This window comes from Pseudorca crassidens, chromosome 9, assembly GCF_039906515.1.
Source record: "Pseudorca crassidens isolate mPseCra1 chromosome 9, mPseCra1.hap1, whole genome shotgun sequence".
In the NCBI taxonomy this organism is placed as follows: Eukaryota; Metazoa; Chordata; class Mammalia; order Artiodactyla; family Delphinidae; genus Pseudorca; species Pseudorca crassidens.
Genome location: NC_090304.1, coordinates 91,846,151 through 91,862,668, shown reverse-complemented (window position 1 = coordinate 91,862,668; position 16,518 = coordinate 91,846,151). Strand labels below are relative to the sequence as shown.

The window sequence follows — 16,518 nt, the reverse complement described above, 5'->3', positions numbered from 1 at the left end:
GCGGGATCTTAGTTCCCTGACCAGGGATTGAATCCAGGCCCTCAGCAGTGAAAGCATGGCGTCCTCACCACTGGACCACCAGGGAATTCCCAAAGATACTGGTTTCTAATAGCACCTGTAAGACAGGGTCTCTTTTCTCTCTTGCTAACTCGTAAACTTCTCTTCAGGTATAAAAGTCACAGCCTTGGCTCAGGTGTGTTGAGGGAAGTAAAAGAAAGGCCTACCCCATTCTTGAGACCAAGAGGCAAAAGTGACAGCTGTTCTCTGACCCTGGGTGGTGGTAGCACCAGTAGACCCCAGAGGAGGACACGGTTCCCAGAGAAGGCAAGAAGTGAAGAACAGGGGAAGTCTGTTCCTGGGAGAGAAGAAGGCATCAGGGCCTCCAGGAAATGAGGAGTGAATAACTGCAGACACTTCTCTGTAGGCATGTGTGGGCTTAAGCCATCATAACTGGGATATTCAAGGAAAATGAGGTATTCTTTTGTAATCATAGGCAGTGAAGACTAGACATGCCCATTTGTCATGTTGGAGTCCTCATAACACCAGCACACATGGGGAGCACAGAGTAGGTGGTCAACCAATGGTTCCTAGGCAGACTGACCACTCCAGCCCTGCCCTAGATGAACCATTGGGCCCCAGCCATTAGCCTCTACTCAGAACAATGACCATGGCAGTTAGAACCAAGGATTGAAGTCAACTGGGGAAGCCAGAGGAATTGCTTTAATGGCGATCCCAAGGTATCATACAGATGTGCTCAGCTTCCGCCCCACCAGGGAGAAAAGCCCTTCATTGCTGGCCATGTTGGAAGAATAACTTTGGGAAATCACTTCAAACTGTTCAATGGTGTAGCCGGCCTCCCTCACGGCAGCCTCCACTGCCTCCCGGCCCAGGCAGAGGCTGGAGAACCTCTGCTCGCCGATCATGTAGTAGCTGCTCTTCAGAGCGTCCACGAGCACCAGGAAGCCCCCCGGCTTCAGCAGGCTGCCGAGGTTCCTGAGGGCCGCACGGTAGGCAGGGAGGTCCGGGCAGGCGGCGTCCAGGCACAGCGTGCTGAGCAGGCAGTCGGCCGGGGGCAGTGGGACAGCCCCCAGAGGCCAGCTCTGAGTCACGTCACACTTCAGGACCTGCTTGATCGCCCGCCTCAACTTCTCCTCCTTCTCTGGTCCCTTGACTCTGAAACACACAAACCGACAAAGATCACTGGCTACCCCACTCGTGGGAACCCCAGATCTCTTAGGTCAGGAATGAAAATGGCAGTGTTGTCCCAAAGGGTATAACCTTAGGGCCATCCCTGTTGTAAAAACAGATAAAGAAGAAATGAGGGACCATTTTGGTATCTGAAGGTGACCATAGTACCTTGTGCTGGGTTAAATCTTTTTACAAAGTAAATAATAATATGGAAATGATAATAAAAATACCTAGTTGCCTGCTTCTACAGTGGACTGCCCCCATGAAATTCTTCTTCTACTGCTTAGAATAGTGCCTACATCATTTATTATTGTTGTTATTATTATTAGCCTTGTTCCCTCTACCAAACTGTAAGGTGGTGACTGTTTGGCCACATATATCAAGCAATAATGGTTTAAATGCAGAAATGGTATCTTTGTAGTAGCTACTGATGAATAGGAGGTCATCCATAGACATTCGTAGAAACGGTTGATCATGTCACACAGCTGTGGCCAGGGCCTTTCTGGAAAGATGAAAACTCCTTGTTTCCATTCTCAGGCTCCAAAAGATATTGCAGATAGGGAGGATGTTTCCTGATGGAGATAGTTTTCTTGGTAGCCTTGCTAGGAATCCTATCCTTTTCTGCCAAATCAATGGGTTTCTTGAGAGAAAATTCGTTAATGACAGGAGAAAAGGCAAGGGCAGGAGATGGAATCCAGTGCCTCAGATCCTTTTGGAATTTATCAGTGGAGGAATAAAGGAACAAACTAACCAATGAACAAAATTAAATAAACACATAGAGTAAGCAAGAGAAACTGGAGAAAGGGAACAGACAAAGGAAAAGAAGTAGCAGAAAATCAGAGAGGTAAGACAAAGAGAGGAATCGCTGAGTGTATAAAGTGCCCAGAAGGCCACTGAGTCCAAATAGTATAAGTGATGATTGAGTATCCAACACTTTGAGGAAGTTAATCAACAAAGCACCAGGGTTGCAAATCCAGGCTTATGTGCAAGAAACACACAGTCGCTGGCTCCAGAGAAGACAGCCACTCAGGCAACGATGCTTGATAGAGAGAACGGAGGATGGCCCAACATCAGAGCAAATGAGAGAGATTTATACTGGGACCATTTCTGGTCATGAGGAAAAGTTGATGGTTTAAAGAAAACTTGGAGACTTACCTCCAGGTAGAATGATTTGAGATAACAGCAATTAGCTGTGGGCATCCTATTTAAATACTTAAAATCTAAAGCCTAGTGTGTATAATCAGTTATTTACAAACATCCTTTAATTGTGTTATAATTTTCCATTTAAGAAGCTTAATAAGCATAAGAAAAGATGCTCAATATCGCTGACATCAGAGAAATGAAAATCAAACCATGAGATACAACTTTGCACCAACTAGGATGATTATAATAAAAAAGACAGATAATAAGTGTTGGCAAGGACATGGAGAAACTGGAACCTACATACACTGTTGGTGAGATGGTACAATGGTCCAGCTACTTTGGAAAACAGTCTGGAAGTTCCAAAAAAAAAAAAGAAAAAAGGTTTAACATAGAGATTTAACATGACCCAGGAATTCTGTTGGTTTTTTTTTTTTAACATCTTTATTGGAGTATAATTGCTTTACAATGGTGTGTTACTTTCTGCTTTATAACAAAGTGAATCAGCTATACATACACATATATCCCCAAATCTCCTCCCTCTTGCGTCTCCCTCCCACCCTCCCTATCCCATCCCTCTAGGTGGTCACAAAAAACCGAGCTGATCTCCCTGTGCTATGCGGCTGCTTCCCACTAGCTATCTATTTTACATTTGGTAGTGTATATATGTCAATGTCACTCTCTCACTTCGTCCCAGCTTACCCTTCCCCCTCCCCGTGTCCTCAAGTCCATTCTCTATGTCTGTGTCTTTATTCCTGTCTTACTCCTAGGTTCTTCATAACCATTTTTTTACTTAGATTCCATATATATGTGTTAGCATACGGTATTTGTTTTTCTCTTTCTGACTTATTTCACTCTGTATGGCAGACTCTATGACCCAGGAATTCTAATCATAGGATTATACCCAAGAGAAATGAAAACATGTTTCCACAAAAAATCTTGTCCATGAGTATTTATAGCAGCATTATTCATAATAGCCAAAAGATAGAAACAACCCAAATGTCCAACAAATTATGAATAGATAAATAAAATGTGGTCTATCCATACAATGGAATATTATTCAGTAATAAAAAGGAACGAACAACTGACACAGGCTACAACATGGAAGAACCTTGAAAACATGATGCTCAGTGACAGAAGCCAGACACAAAAGACCACATATTGTACGATTCCATTTATATGAAATATCTAGAAAAGACAAGTCTGTAGAGACTGAAAGCAGACCAGTAGTTGCTTGGGGCTGAGAGGATTGGGGAAAGGAGAATGATTGCTTATGGGTATAGGGTTTCTTTGGGGAGTTATGAGATGTTCTAAAATCGTGCTGAGGATCACACAATTCTGTGAACATACTAAGAACTACTGAATGTCACCCTTTACATGGGTGAATCGTATGTTATGTGAATTTTATCTCAATAAAGCTGTTCTATTAAAAGAGAGAGAGAGAAGACTTGCCCGCTGGCGCAGTGGTTAAGAATCTGCCTGCCAATGCAGGGGACACGGGTTTGATCCCTGGTCTGGGAAGATCCCACATGCCGCGAAGAAACTAAGCCCGTGCACCACAACTACTGAGCCTGTGCTCTAGAGTTCATGTGCCACAACTACTGAGCCTGTGCGCCACAACTACGGAGCCTGTGCTCCAGAGTCCGTGAGCCACAACTACTGAAGCCTGCGCGCCTAGAGCCGGTGCTCCGCAACAAGTGAAGCCACTGCAATGAGGAGCCCGCGCACTGCAACAAAGAGTAGCCCCTGCTCGCCACAATTAGAGAAAACCTGCTCGCAGCAACGAAGACCCAGTGCAGCCAATAAATAAATAAATAATTTTTTTAAAAAATGCCAACCAAAATATTAAAAAAAAAAAAAAGAGGGCTTCCCTGGTGGCGCAGTGGTTGAGAATCCGCCTGCCGATGCAGGGGACACAGGTTCGTGCCCCAGTCCGGGAAGATCCCACATGCCGCGGAGCGGCTGGGCCCATGAGCCATGGCCGCTGGGCCTGCGTGTCCAGAGCCTGTGCTTCGCAACAGCAGAGGCCACAGCAGTGAGAGGCCCGCGTACCGCAAAAAAAAAAATAAAGAGAGAGAGAGAGAGAGAAAAGCTTTGCAAGATATTACTTTCAGGGAATTCCTACTGACCAATAAACTGGGAGATACAGGAAATGATAATTTCCTTTGACTGGGTCTACCTGTTCCCCTTTTTCAGGTAGAAATGGTAGTAGGATGACAAATTTGTCCTAGTGGTCTGCACTTTTCTGGTTTTTGCACTGAAAATCCCATGTCCTGGGAACCGGTCTCAGTCCTGGACAAACCAGGAGGGTTAGTCGTTCTAAAAATAGGGAAATCACTTACAAAGCTTCCACCCCACCTGACAGAGCATGCATAATTTGACAGATCATTTTAAGAATAAAAAATAATAATTCAACATTATGAAAGTCTGTGTGAAACATGGCTTTGAAGAGGTAAATTAATCTAGAATAGAAAAAATTCAAATAACCTATCCTCACCTATGGATAACTTAAGTGTTTACAAAAAGCTAAACAAGTGACAATGTAGTGTTCTTTTGAACATGTCCAGAGATGATGCTGTCTCTTGGGAACATTATGGTAATCTGTATTTAAGTGATTACATCAGAGGCCGGTTGGACCTCTGGGCCCTACTGTGTATGAAGCTATTTTAAAAACACAAGTTGCCATAGAACTAGTACTTGCCAGTTAGATGATGTTGGAAATTGTTCCCAAACTGTGAGACACACTGTGAAATCTGGAAAGCTGGCAGAGAAGGTGCCAATTTGAGAGGGAAATTTGTTAGAAACACCCACTGTCGTGGATACCTGCTTGTCTTCGGACGCACTACAAACACTGGTGAACTCAGTTGCTGAGGCAGCCATGTAAAGATTACACCTCAGGGCTCCTCGGGGCCTGTGATACACCTGCAACGAAATGGACTCACCTGGAGACACAGGCAATTACCACTCAGCTTCATGTTTAGCTCAAGGGGTAGGGAATAAATACACACCAGAAAAATGTTATGCAGTTTTACAGAAAGCTAACCACCGTGTGGCCATTTCTCTAGCTCTAAAGATCTAGCCTTTCAAAGGAATCAATATGCCAAAAAAAAGGAGCCGCATCCTCTGTAAATATGCTGTCTATAAAAGCCTGAAGGAACTGAGGAGGGAGAGGGGGAGGAAAGGATAGCATGGGACTCCTGGGAAGAACACTTCGTAAGATTGTCTGTCTGGACCCTAGGTAGTTATCCTGAGATTTAAAGCAGGATCTTCCTGCCCTGACGCTGCAAGGCGGGTCGTGAATCAGAATCCCCTGGACATGTTTTTTCCATTCCACTTACCTCCCCAAGCCCCATCCCCAGAGGTTCCAGCAGGCCCTCCTGAGGGAAAACCATCAAGATGTGTAAAGGAAATGAAAAGCTGAATAAGCTTGGATGTCAATGTGAGAATTGTAAGAGCAAAAGGACTCATCACTGGTGAACCTTCGATACAGGCCACAGCTGAGTGACGCTAGGAGGCAACGTCTGGAAAGCAAAATGCATGCAGTCCCTTCTTTTATAAATATTTTTTGACCTTCTATTGTGCGCCAGGAAGAGCACCGGGCAGTGGAGACCTAAGATGGGTCAATGAGAAACAAATCCTATCCTCATGGAGATTACAGTCTGGTGTGGGAGGAAGACATAATCCGATGATCACCCACAAAACTGAAACATTAAAGCTGTGATGAATGCCAGGCAGGAGGGGCACATGGCACTAAGAGAAGAATACTAGGAGCTTGACTCAGTGTAGAAGCATCAGGGATAGCTCCTCCAGAAAGGAGTCAGGTGAGCAGAGAAACAGAGGATAAATAAGTAGGAGTGAACTAGACCAAAGAGAGTAGGGAGGGAGGAGGATACTCCAGTAAGAGGAAATAGCAAGAGCAAAGGCCCTTTGGTGGGAAGAAACATGGAGAGGAGAATGCCAGTGTGGCTGAACCTCAGAAAACAAAACAGGGCATGGCAGAACGGGAGGCAAAAAGGTAAGCTCCCACCCGTTGACATGGAAGCTGCTAGTCTAGGGACCACAAGACAGGTGCCAGACTAGACAGGGCTTCGTGGACCATGTTAAGAATTTTGCTTTTTAATCCTAAAAGCCATGGGGAGATATTAAGGGGGTGCTAAGGAAAGGAGTGATATGATCAGGTTTATACTTTGAGGCAATCAATTTGGGACAAGAATGGAGGTGGGAGGCCAGTTAGGAAGGAGAGGTTGGTAGCTTGGACCAAGAAAACAGCTTGCATGGAAAATACTGGAAGAAATATACTGGTTTAAGAGGAACTCAGGAAGTGAAGTGGACAGAACTTGCTGCTGGTCATGAAACATGACTGACAGGGAGACGACAGGACTGACTTCCAGGTTTCTGGCTTCTCCAATTAATTATATGATGATGCCATTCAAGGAGATAAGAATACCAGAAATAAAGCAGATCTGGGGAAGATCATAGCTCTATTTTGGGCACATTAATTTTGAGATGCTTTGACACACAGGAATAGAAATGTTTACCATTTGAAGAAATGGACAGTTGAAGGTTTTTCGTCCTGTTAATTTCCTCCAAGAGATAATGCAGTGAGAGCCCGTGCTCAAGAGAAAGACATCCTTGTAAAAGGCAAAAGCTTTTCCCAGTCATCCCTGAGACAATCATCATGACCACCAAGGTGGCGAGTTTGAGAAAGAATATCAATCTTTTACAAGACTTGGGAATACAGGGATGCTTTGGGATAGAGGCATTTCACTAGTTCACAGAACAAATTTGGCACAGGTGTGTCTATTGGGCGCCCTAGACAACATCTTTCTCAATAGATAAGAAAATCTTTGTATGGAAAGTATTTCTTTCAGAGAACCGCCACCTCTACAGGTGCTCAAGCTTTCTCCTGTCAGGTACACGGAGCTAAGTGGAGGAGCTGCTGTCTGTAGAGGCAACCAGGAGGGGCTCCAACTTCCCCAGACCCCTGCCCCAAGGGCTGAGGGCTGAGGAGAACCTGCAGAGCACACCTCTAACACATCCCCACCAGCGTGTCCTGACATACCTGTTGGGGAGCTCCCTTCCAAACACCCGTGCTTCTCAAACTGTAAAATGCATACAGTCCCCTGCAGATCTTGTTAAAATGCAGATTCTGATTCTGTAGGTAGGCCTGAGAGTCTGCATTCCTAATAAGTTCCCAGATGATATGGAAGCTGCTCGTCTGTGGGCCACAAGGCAACGTGTTCCAGGTTCCAGGTGCCAGAGGTAAGTTAATGCTGTTTCTAGGACTTCGTAAGGTGACGCTCATTTTCCTTGCTTCGTTCTTGAGTAGTTAGTTATATCTTAGTATTTGACTTGCTGACTTGATGAATATGTATAGCGTGAGACAAGAATTTGGTACCAGTGTCTTACAACTTTTCGGATAATTGTAAAAATGAGTGGTATCTAAATGTCTGAGTCACACTCCAGAGGAACAGGAGGAAGAGTAAGTAGACAGCTCAAATTGTCTCTGGAAGCAGTCAGCACAAGAAATAGCTGCAGATAAAGAAGAAATAATCTCGGGGGAAATAGGTTATGGGTTGATAGAGGAACTTGAAGATGCAAGAAAGACATTAGTTGAATGGGATCACTATCATGCTCAAAACAGTTGAAGCCACAGGATCTAGCAGAAGGATAAGGGTGAGAATGCAGAATTTTACCACCAAAAATACAGTTCCTTAGCCTGACAGAGTGATTGGGAAGGGACAGTGTCTCAGGAACAATTGTTACGAGCTGACGATTCTCGCTTGAGATAAGTAACGCTTTCAGCATCCTGCTAGATGTTAAGGGTTCATTTCTGAATAAGGTGGAAAGGCTTGTGATAGCTAGGGAAATTGAGAGCAAAGTTCTAAAAGCCTCTTGACGCATGATTTGGTCCTTGGAAAGATGTGCTGTCTGACAACGACTAAGAACTTTTTGATAAACTTTCCCTGATATTCTATAAGTCCTGGGAAATTCCTTATTTAATAATTTTGAATATTGTCTAAATCCTCATCACTACAGTTTTCTTCTAGTTAGTGTCAATTTCATTCTGTGAAATCACATAGTCCATTTAAAAAGTTTGAAATTACTGTTATCTTGAAGAACATATGTGATGTTTGAAGGCTCTAGCCAGCATAAAATTCTAAGTAAGGGGTTTACAGGTTAAAATGGCATGTGAAAAGAGCCTCTCTTGATTTCTTACTTAATGCGGTGGAATAACGTGGAGCAATGTTTAAGCAATATTAAACAATTTTACAATGTTGCTCATGAGTAAGGGCACCAAAAATACCTTCCCAATATTCATGGGTGTAGGAAATATGTCACATTTGCGTTCTTCTTGAAAAAGGTCCAAAGACTTACTCGGTTGACTATGACATGAATCGGAATTAAAAACTCAACAACTAAAAAAATCCTATAAAATGAGCATCAAATACATCCATATAATTGCAAATATGATTACAAACTGAGAGCATATGATGTTCAAAGAAAATATAAAAATACTTTAAATTACAATATTTGGATTTAAAATCTCAAAGTTTAACAATAAACTTTGAGAAGGAAGATGCCAGAAGGACTTTGGGTGTCAAAAATTGTTAAATTCCTCATATTACGAGGAAGAAAAGAATTATTGATTCTTACCTGATATTGATAAGCTGAGAGAATTTGTCTCCAGCAGAAATACATTATACAAAAACACTAAAAGAAGTTCTCCAGGTGAAGGGAAATGATGTCAGATAGAAGCCTAGATCTGTAGAAAGGAGTGAAGAATACTAGACAGGACAGATTTGTGGATAAACACAGAAGACTTTATATATATTTATTGAAAATACTACTGACTGATGTGAATATACTTAAAACTACAAAACTGTACACTTAAAGAATTAAGGTGATAAATTTTATGATGTGTGTTTTCTTAACCAAAATTAAAAATAAAACAATAAAGCAAATAAAAGCACTACTGACTGCTTAAAGCAAAAATTATAACAGTGTATTATAGTGTTACAGTTTATACAGAATAAATATATGACAACAAGTGTATAAGGGGCAGGAGAGTGGGTTATAGGAATTACACTGTTGTAATATCTTACATTGTTCATGAGATGTTGCAAATATATTATGTAATTTCTAGAAAAATCATGCGCATGCATGCACACACACACACACAAAACACAAAAGAGGTCAACAGAGGAGATAAAAGTCAATAGAGGAGATAAAGGCATACTAAAAATGTGTATAATTATACTATATAAATGGAAAAACAAAAAATATTACATTCACCAACAAGAAGCAGGACAAAGGTACAAATGAACACCAAACAGATGGGATAAATAGAAAATATATACCAAGATGGTAGATTTAGACTCAGCCATACAATATCACTAATTACATTAAATGTAAATTGAGTAAACAATCCAGTTAAAAGGTAGAAATTGTCAGGTTGGATTGAAAAGCAAGACCTACTACATGTTATTTGAAAACAAGTCATTTTAAATATAAAAACACGGACAGGTTGAAAACAAAAGGGTAGAAAAAGCTATACCATGTATATTATTTATCGATTGTTACATAACAAATTATGCCCAAACTTAACAATTTAAAATGACAAACATTCATCTCACAGTTTCTGCAGGTCAGATACTTGGGTACAGATTAGCTGAGTGTCTCTGGTGCAAGGTCCCTCATGAGACTGCAGTGTTGGCCAATCTCAGAGTTGTCCAGTGTCATCTGAAGGCCCACCTGGGGGTAAATTTGATTCCAAACTCACTCCTTAGGACAAGTGAGTGAGTGTAAGAGAGAGCACCCAATAGGGAAGCTGTACTCTCTTTGTATCCTAATCTCAGAATTGATGTCCCATCACTCTACAGCACCATATTTGTTAGAATCCAGTCATTAAATCCAATGGATATTAATGGGGAGAGAATTAAGCAAGAGCATGAATACATGAAGTGAAGATTACTGGGGACCATCTTAGAGGCCCCTACCACCTTATGCCATCAGCAAGAATAAGAAGGCTGGTGTGGCCATATTAATATCAAAGTTGACTTCAAAACAAAGTGTATTACTGGAGGTAAAGGGAGACATAATGATAAAATAGTCAATTCATCAAGAAGACATAACAACCCTAAAAGTGTATGCTGCTGATAACAAGCTTCAAAATGCATGAAGCAAATGTTGACAGAATTATGAGGAGCAAGAGATGAATCCACAATCATTATTTGAGATTTTTAACACTCTCTCTCCCAGTAATTGATAGAATAAGTAAACAAAAAATCATGTAGAGAATTTGAACAATATTATCAATCTACCTGACTGAATTAATATTTATAGAAACGACACCAACAACTGGACAATATACATTCTTTTCAATGTAGAGCACATAGAAGGTTCACCAAATAGATCATATGCTGGGTCACAAAATAAAACTCTGACTACAATGAAATTTAATTGCAAACCAGTAACAATATCTAGAAAAAAAATCCCAACAATTTTGGAAATTAAGCAACACAATTACAAATAATGGATGGTCAAAGAAGAAATCACAAAGAAAATTAGAATATATGCTGAATTGGATAATAACAAAAATATGACACATCAAAAATCATGGGATGCAGCTAAAAGAGTGCTGAAGGAAAGTGTGAGAATAAATGACCTAAGCTTCTATCTCAAGAAGCTAGAAAAAGAAGAGCATATTAAAACTAAAGTAAGTGAAAGACAGAAAATAAGAGAAATAGGAGTAGAAATCAGTGGAATACACAATGGACAACTGAGAAAATCAACAAAGCCAAGAGCTGGTTCTTTGAAAAGATTAATAAAATGTATCATCTCTAACAAGATCAATCAAGATTTAAAAAAAAAGACAAATTGCCAATTTTAGAATGAAAGAGGGACAATCACCAAAGATCCTACAGACATTAAAAGAGTAATAAAGGGATATTGTAAAAAAAACTTTATGACAATAAAGTTGACAACCGAGATGTAAAGGACAAATTCCTTGAAAAATAGTACTTATCAAAACAGACAAAAGAAGAAATAGACAATCCAAATAGTCATTAAAGGAATACTCTTCTTAATAAAAAACTTCCTCACACAGGAAGAAACCTTCATGTTCAGATAGCTTCATTGGTGAATTCTATCAATCATTTAAGGAAGAAATAATACAAACTCCTTCAAAAATTAGGGGAGGAAGAAACACTTCCAAATTATTATATGAGTTAGCATCATGTGGATATCAAAATCTGCCAAGCATATAACAAGAAAATAGATTTATAGCTCAATATCCCTCATAAATATAGATGCAAAAATCCTTAAAAAATATTGGCAAATCACATCCAGTAATACATAAAAAGATTACTACTTCATGACCAAGGGTTTTATGCCAGTTTGGTTTAAATACCAAAAATCATCCAACATAATTCATGTTCTCAGAATATGGAGAAACATCACATGACCATCTCAGTAAATGCAAAAAAAATTTGTGACAAATTTAAACATTTGATTAAAACCCCCCAAGAAACTAGAAATACAAGGGAACTTAGTCTGATAAAGAATTTCTATGAAAAACCTATAAATAATGTCATTCTTAATGATGAATCATTGAACATTTTTTCCTTAGATATGGAAAAAAACACAAATGTCTGTCCTTATCATTTTTGTTCAATATTGTTTTGGTGGTCCTAGTCAATGTAATAGGGCATAAAAAATAAAGGCATAAAGTTGAAATAGAAGAAGTAAAAGTATTTTTATTTGTATATCATATAAGAATGTACATAGAAAATACTATGGAATCTACCAAAAATGATTAAAATTAATTAGCACAATATTTTGTAATAAACTATAATGGAAAAAAATAGAAAAAAGAATATAGATATATACATATATATGTTAAATGAATCACTTTGCTGTACACCTGAAACCAACACAAGTATTGTAAATCAACTATATTTCAATATAAAAAATAAAATAAAATATGAAATTAATGAAGTCAGCAAGATCTAATATACAAAAAATCAATTGTACATCTATATACTAGCAGATGAAACTAATAAAATGAAATTGAAATTTAAAAGATACAATCAACAGTAGCATTAAAAAACATGAAACACAGGGACATTTTAACAAAATATATGCAAAATATGAGAACTGAGAGAAACTGAAGTCCTAACTAAGTGTAGACACAAACCATGTTCATGGACTGGAGATGCAATATATCCATTCTCCTAAATTGATTTGTAAATTCAAAGAAATTACAATAAAAATCTCAGTAAACTTTTTTTCTTTTTTTGCGGTACGCGGGCCTCTCACTGTTGTGGCCTCTCCCGTTGCGGAGCACAGCCTCCAGACGCGCAGACTCAGCGGCCATGGCTCACGGGCCCAGCCACTCTGCGGCATATGGGATCTTCCCAGACCGGGGCACAAACCTGTGTCCCCTGCATCGGCAGGCGGACTCTCAACCACTGTGCCACCAGGGAAGCCCTCAGTAAACTTTTTTTGAAGAAATCTACAAGTTTATTCTAAAAGTAATGGCACTAAATTTGCCAAAATATCTTGCAAAGTACAAAGTTGGAGGACTCAAACTCTCTGATTTCAATACTTACTATCCCTGGTAAAGGGAATAAAAGACCAAAAAACCCAGTGGAAGTTTAGTGACTCAGCATGATACCAAAAAGTTTAATTGGGAACACAAGGTAAAACTTCTATTCATACTTCTGTACTATAAGGAATTGTACCACCAATGAGTCATCTTGATAACTTAGATTTGACAATCCACATTTACTACCAATAAGACAATGTAGCAACAGTAGGTAAGAAAATGAATATACAGTTTAGAATACTCCTAATAAGCCGAAGCCAGCAGACCTTTAAAAGAAAATGGGAGGGTTAAAGAAATAGAAGCAGAATTTAGAGACATTTTCAGAAGAGAACTTGACTCAGGAATAAACAAAAGTTGGTAAATAGATGGGAATCAAATATAAGTGCAAGTATAGAAAAATGAATTGACCATCAATCACTCCAGAAGAACATGGAGGTAGGCATACTCCTGAGCGACATGTTGAGAACACATGATTTTATATTCATACCTGGGATTCAGGAATGGTACCTCAATCCCCCTGTTGTTCGAGTTCAGGAACATGGGAGTCATCCTTGATACTTCCCTTTCCTCATTCCCACTAACCAGTCGCTACCAGCTCTTATTCATTCTCTCTCAAAAATTCATCTTAAAACCTTCTGTCTCTCTCCATCACCTAGTCCAAGCCACCATCCTCTCTCCCTTCTGCATCTCTTGTTCTCTAAACCTCCAATCGATTCTCTACACAATAGCCAGAGAGATCTTTGTAAATGTAAGTTGGGTCACATCACTCTCCTAGTTATACCTCTGATGTCTTCTTGTTACACTTGAAGTCCACAAGCATTAACTTGGCCTTGAAGGCCCTAAATGATTTGGCATGTGCCTGCCTTCCCTGATGTGAGCTCTAGGAGACAAGGCACCTCCTCTGCTAAACACTAGAACACAAAAGTGGTCTTTTTGTGCCATTGACAAAGGAGTCTCTGGGGTCTTGTCAATATTCATAGCAGCAAAGCCATGATGCTCCAGGCACTGATGGTCGGCTGGGCTGTAGAATGGGACGAGGGAATAACAAAGTGAAGTGCTCGACTCTTCACCTCTGGCTGGTAGTCTATTGCCAATTTCTTGCATGGGGAGAAATTAGTAATTTAAACAAACTTTTGCTTAAATTTACTTACAGATAGGGTACTATAAGATTTTGATCATTAGTTGTCAATATATAAAGCCCTAATTTTATGGATGGTGAGTAACAAATTCTTTTCCAATAATTCCTTTATGCTGCTAATCTCAGTTTAAAAACCTAGTCAGATTTTTGTTATATCTGGTGGTGTCAGCATTAGCCACTTTCACAGCAGAGATCTATGCATTTGGATGGCTAGCAACAGAGTGTCACTAGGGCAGCAAGCCCTGACCTGAAACCTTCTAGCGAGGAGCTGGTTTGGCCTCTTACTTGAAGTTTTCCTAAAACAAGGTCCTACAGTATCTGACCTGCACACTGTATCCATACACAGGCCTGGAAAGGTTTTGTGACCACTCATCTTGGCTCAGTAACCAACTCTTCAGTTTTTTCAGCTATGTCTTCTGCAGTTCTGGTGCACACACACACACACACACACACATATGCACGTGCCTGCGCGTGCGCACAACACGCATGTGCTTCACTCTCGTTCTCTCTCTCTAGCTCTCTCTTTCTCCATTTGGATTTCTCCTTGGTCCCTCTCTCTCTGTTTCCTTTGCTTTTCAACTTGGACTCTAAGGATAATTTTTGGTTCTGAAAAATGAACTGGTGCACAGGTACCCTAAGAAAGCCAGGAAGAAGACCCGAGTTTCTCTACCTGTTCCCTTCAAGCTCACACACATAGGTCACCACTGGGGACCAGTCAAAGGCCCCTGGCTCCTTCTTCAGCCACTTCTCCAGCTCCTGCAGGTTCTGATCAGTATAGTCAGTGGCGATGATCTCCTTGAAGGATTCACAGGCAGAGAGGAGCTGATAGATGGTGGGGCCAGAGCCAATGTCGATCAGGAGGTCTCCCTTCACACCATCTGGTTTAGAGGAGGGAATGAGGAAGGGGGTCAGGCATAATATGGTGGCAGATAGAGCTGATTTGCACTCTGTTTGCCAGGACTATGCTGGGGAGCCCCAAGGAGAGCCCCAAAGACAGACCATCTCTCTAGTCACCCCTCTTCCCTCAATGTCTCTTTTTAAAACATTTTTTACTTTCCATTCCCCATTCAAGGGTAGAGCATGTTGCTGGTATATTTTTAGCTCTAGGAGGAGGAAAAAAAAGATCTGCATCTGGTGTACAGACCCCTAATCCAGAAAGACTGCCACACAGATAATGTAAAAACTATTAAGGAATGCTTTGAGAGAAAGTTAAAATTTTTTAAAAATTGAGTTTTTATAATGTCTTTCTCCAAAAAAACATCCAGTTCTTCAAAAAGCATCCTCCCTTCATGGGAGGTCTTTATCTCATGCACATTCACAACATTCCTTTGAGTTAGGAATAGAATAATTACTAGAATCTCCATTTCTTTTTTCTTTTTAATTTTTTTTTTTTGATGTGGACCATTTCTAAAGTTTTTATTGAATTAGTTACAATATTGCTTTTGTTTTATGTTTTGGTTTTTTGGCCATGAGACATGTGGGATCTTAGCTCCCCAATCAGGGATCAAACCCGCACCCCCTGCATTGGAAGGCAAAGTCTTAAACCACTGGACCATTAAGGAAGTCCCTAGAATCTCCATTTCTTAAGTGAAATGTCTGGCTAGTGACCTAGCAAATCAATGTAGAATCAAGGACAGAACTCCAGTTTTTAGATTATCCTCTTGCAGGGCCAAAGGAGATAATGGATATAAAAGCACTTTGTAAACTGTAAAGTATCCACCCCGATGTTAGTTTTTATCCGAGTTAAATGAATGGGTGATGCCAAGAGGGCTGTCAAATAACAATGATTAGACACAAGAGTTATGCCCTGAGACTCTCTCTATATGACTCACATTTGGAGGGGAGACACACAGACAACAGACAAACTTACCTAGGCAAAATATCTTGAAAAGATTTTTCAGAAGATGCCTAAGAATCTGTTTTTCTGCAGAGTGTCTGGACCCAAAGCTATAATATTTTTCTAGATAAGCCTGAGGGTTAAAATGGCTCAGATAAGTGTCCTTGGAGGTGAAGCCAGATTCCATTGTGTCTCACTCCTGTGCCAACAGTCCACTGCCCTCCTTCTCGCCCCTCCAGACGCCAGGGAGGCACCCTGCAGAAATTGTCTTCTTGAGTTTCTGGCTATCAATATTTCTTCCATCAGTTCAGCCCATCCCTTAAAGGTAGATGTTTAGTTAAACACTAACTGAGAGAAATATACCAGAAATGTTTTGGCAGTTCTAGGAAGTGATGAAATTCCTGGGGAAGGGAGCCTAAAAGAAGGGGGAAGGGGAAGGGGGAGGGCTATGAGCTGTATGCAATGCTCAGCCAAGGGGTGAAGTTCAGCTGCAACGGACTAGAGACAAGAAGACTCACCTGGGCTCACCAGGGAAGTTATTTAACTCATAGAAGAACCTCTAGGTTCAGACAGATGGGTCACCTTCCCATGGCACCATCATTCTTC

General features: G+C 40.5%; 1 protein-coding gene across 1 annotated transcript; it reads right to left on the bottom strand.

Annotated features, from left to right (window-relative positions):
* Positions 1–685: 685 nt before the first annotated feature.
* On the bottom strand, positions 686–16,217 carry NNMT (nicotinamide N-methyltransferase). Its single transcript, XM_067751083.1, has 3 exons — positions 15,946–16,217; positions 14,746–14,953; positions 686–1,173 (listed from the first exon to the last, which is right to left on the bottom strand). The coding sequence occupies exons 1-3, from the start codon at positions 16,097–16,099 to the stop codon at positions 741–743; spliced, it is 795 nt and encodes a 264-aa protein (XP_067607184.1). The 5' UTR covers positions 16,100–16,217; the 3' UTR covers positions 686–740.
* Between the last annotated feature and the right edge of the window lie 301 nt (positions 16,218–16,518).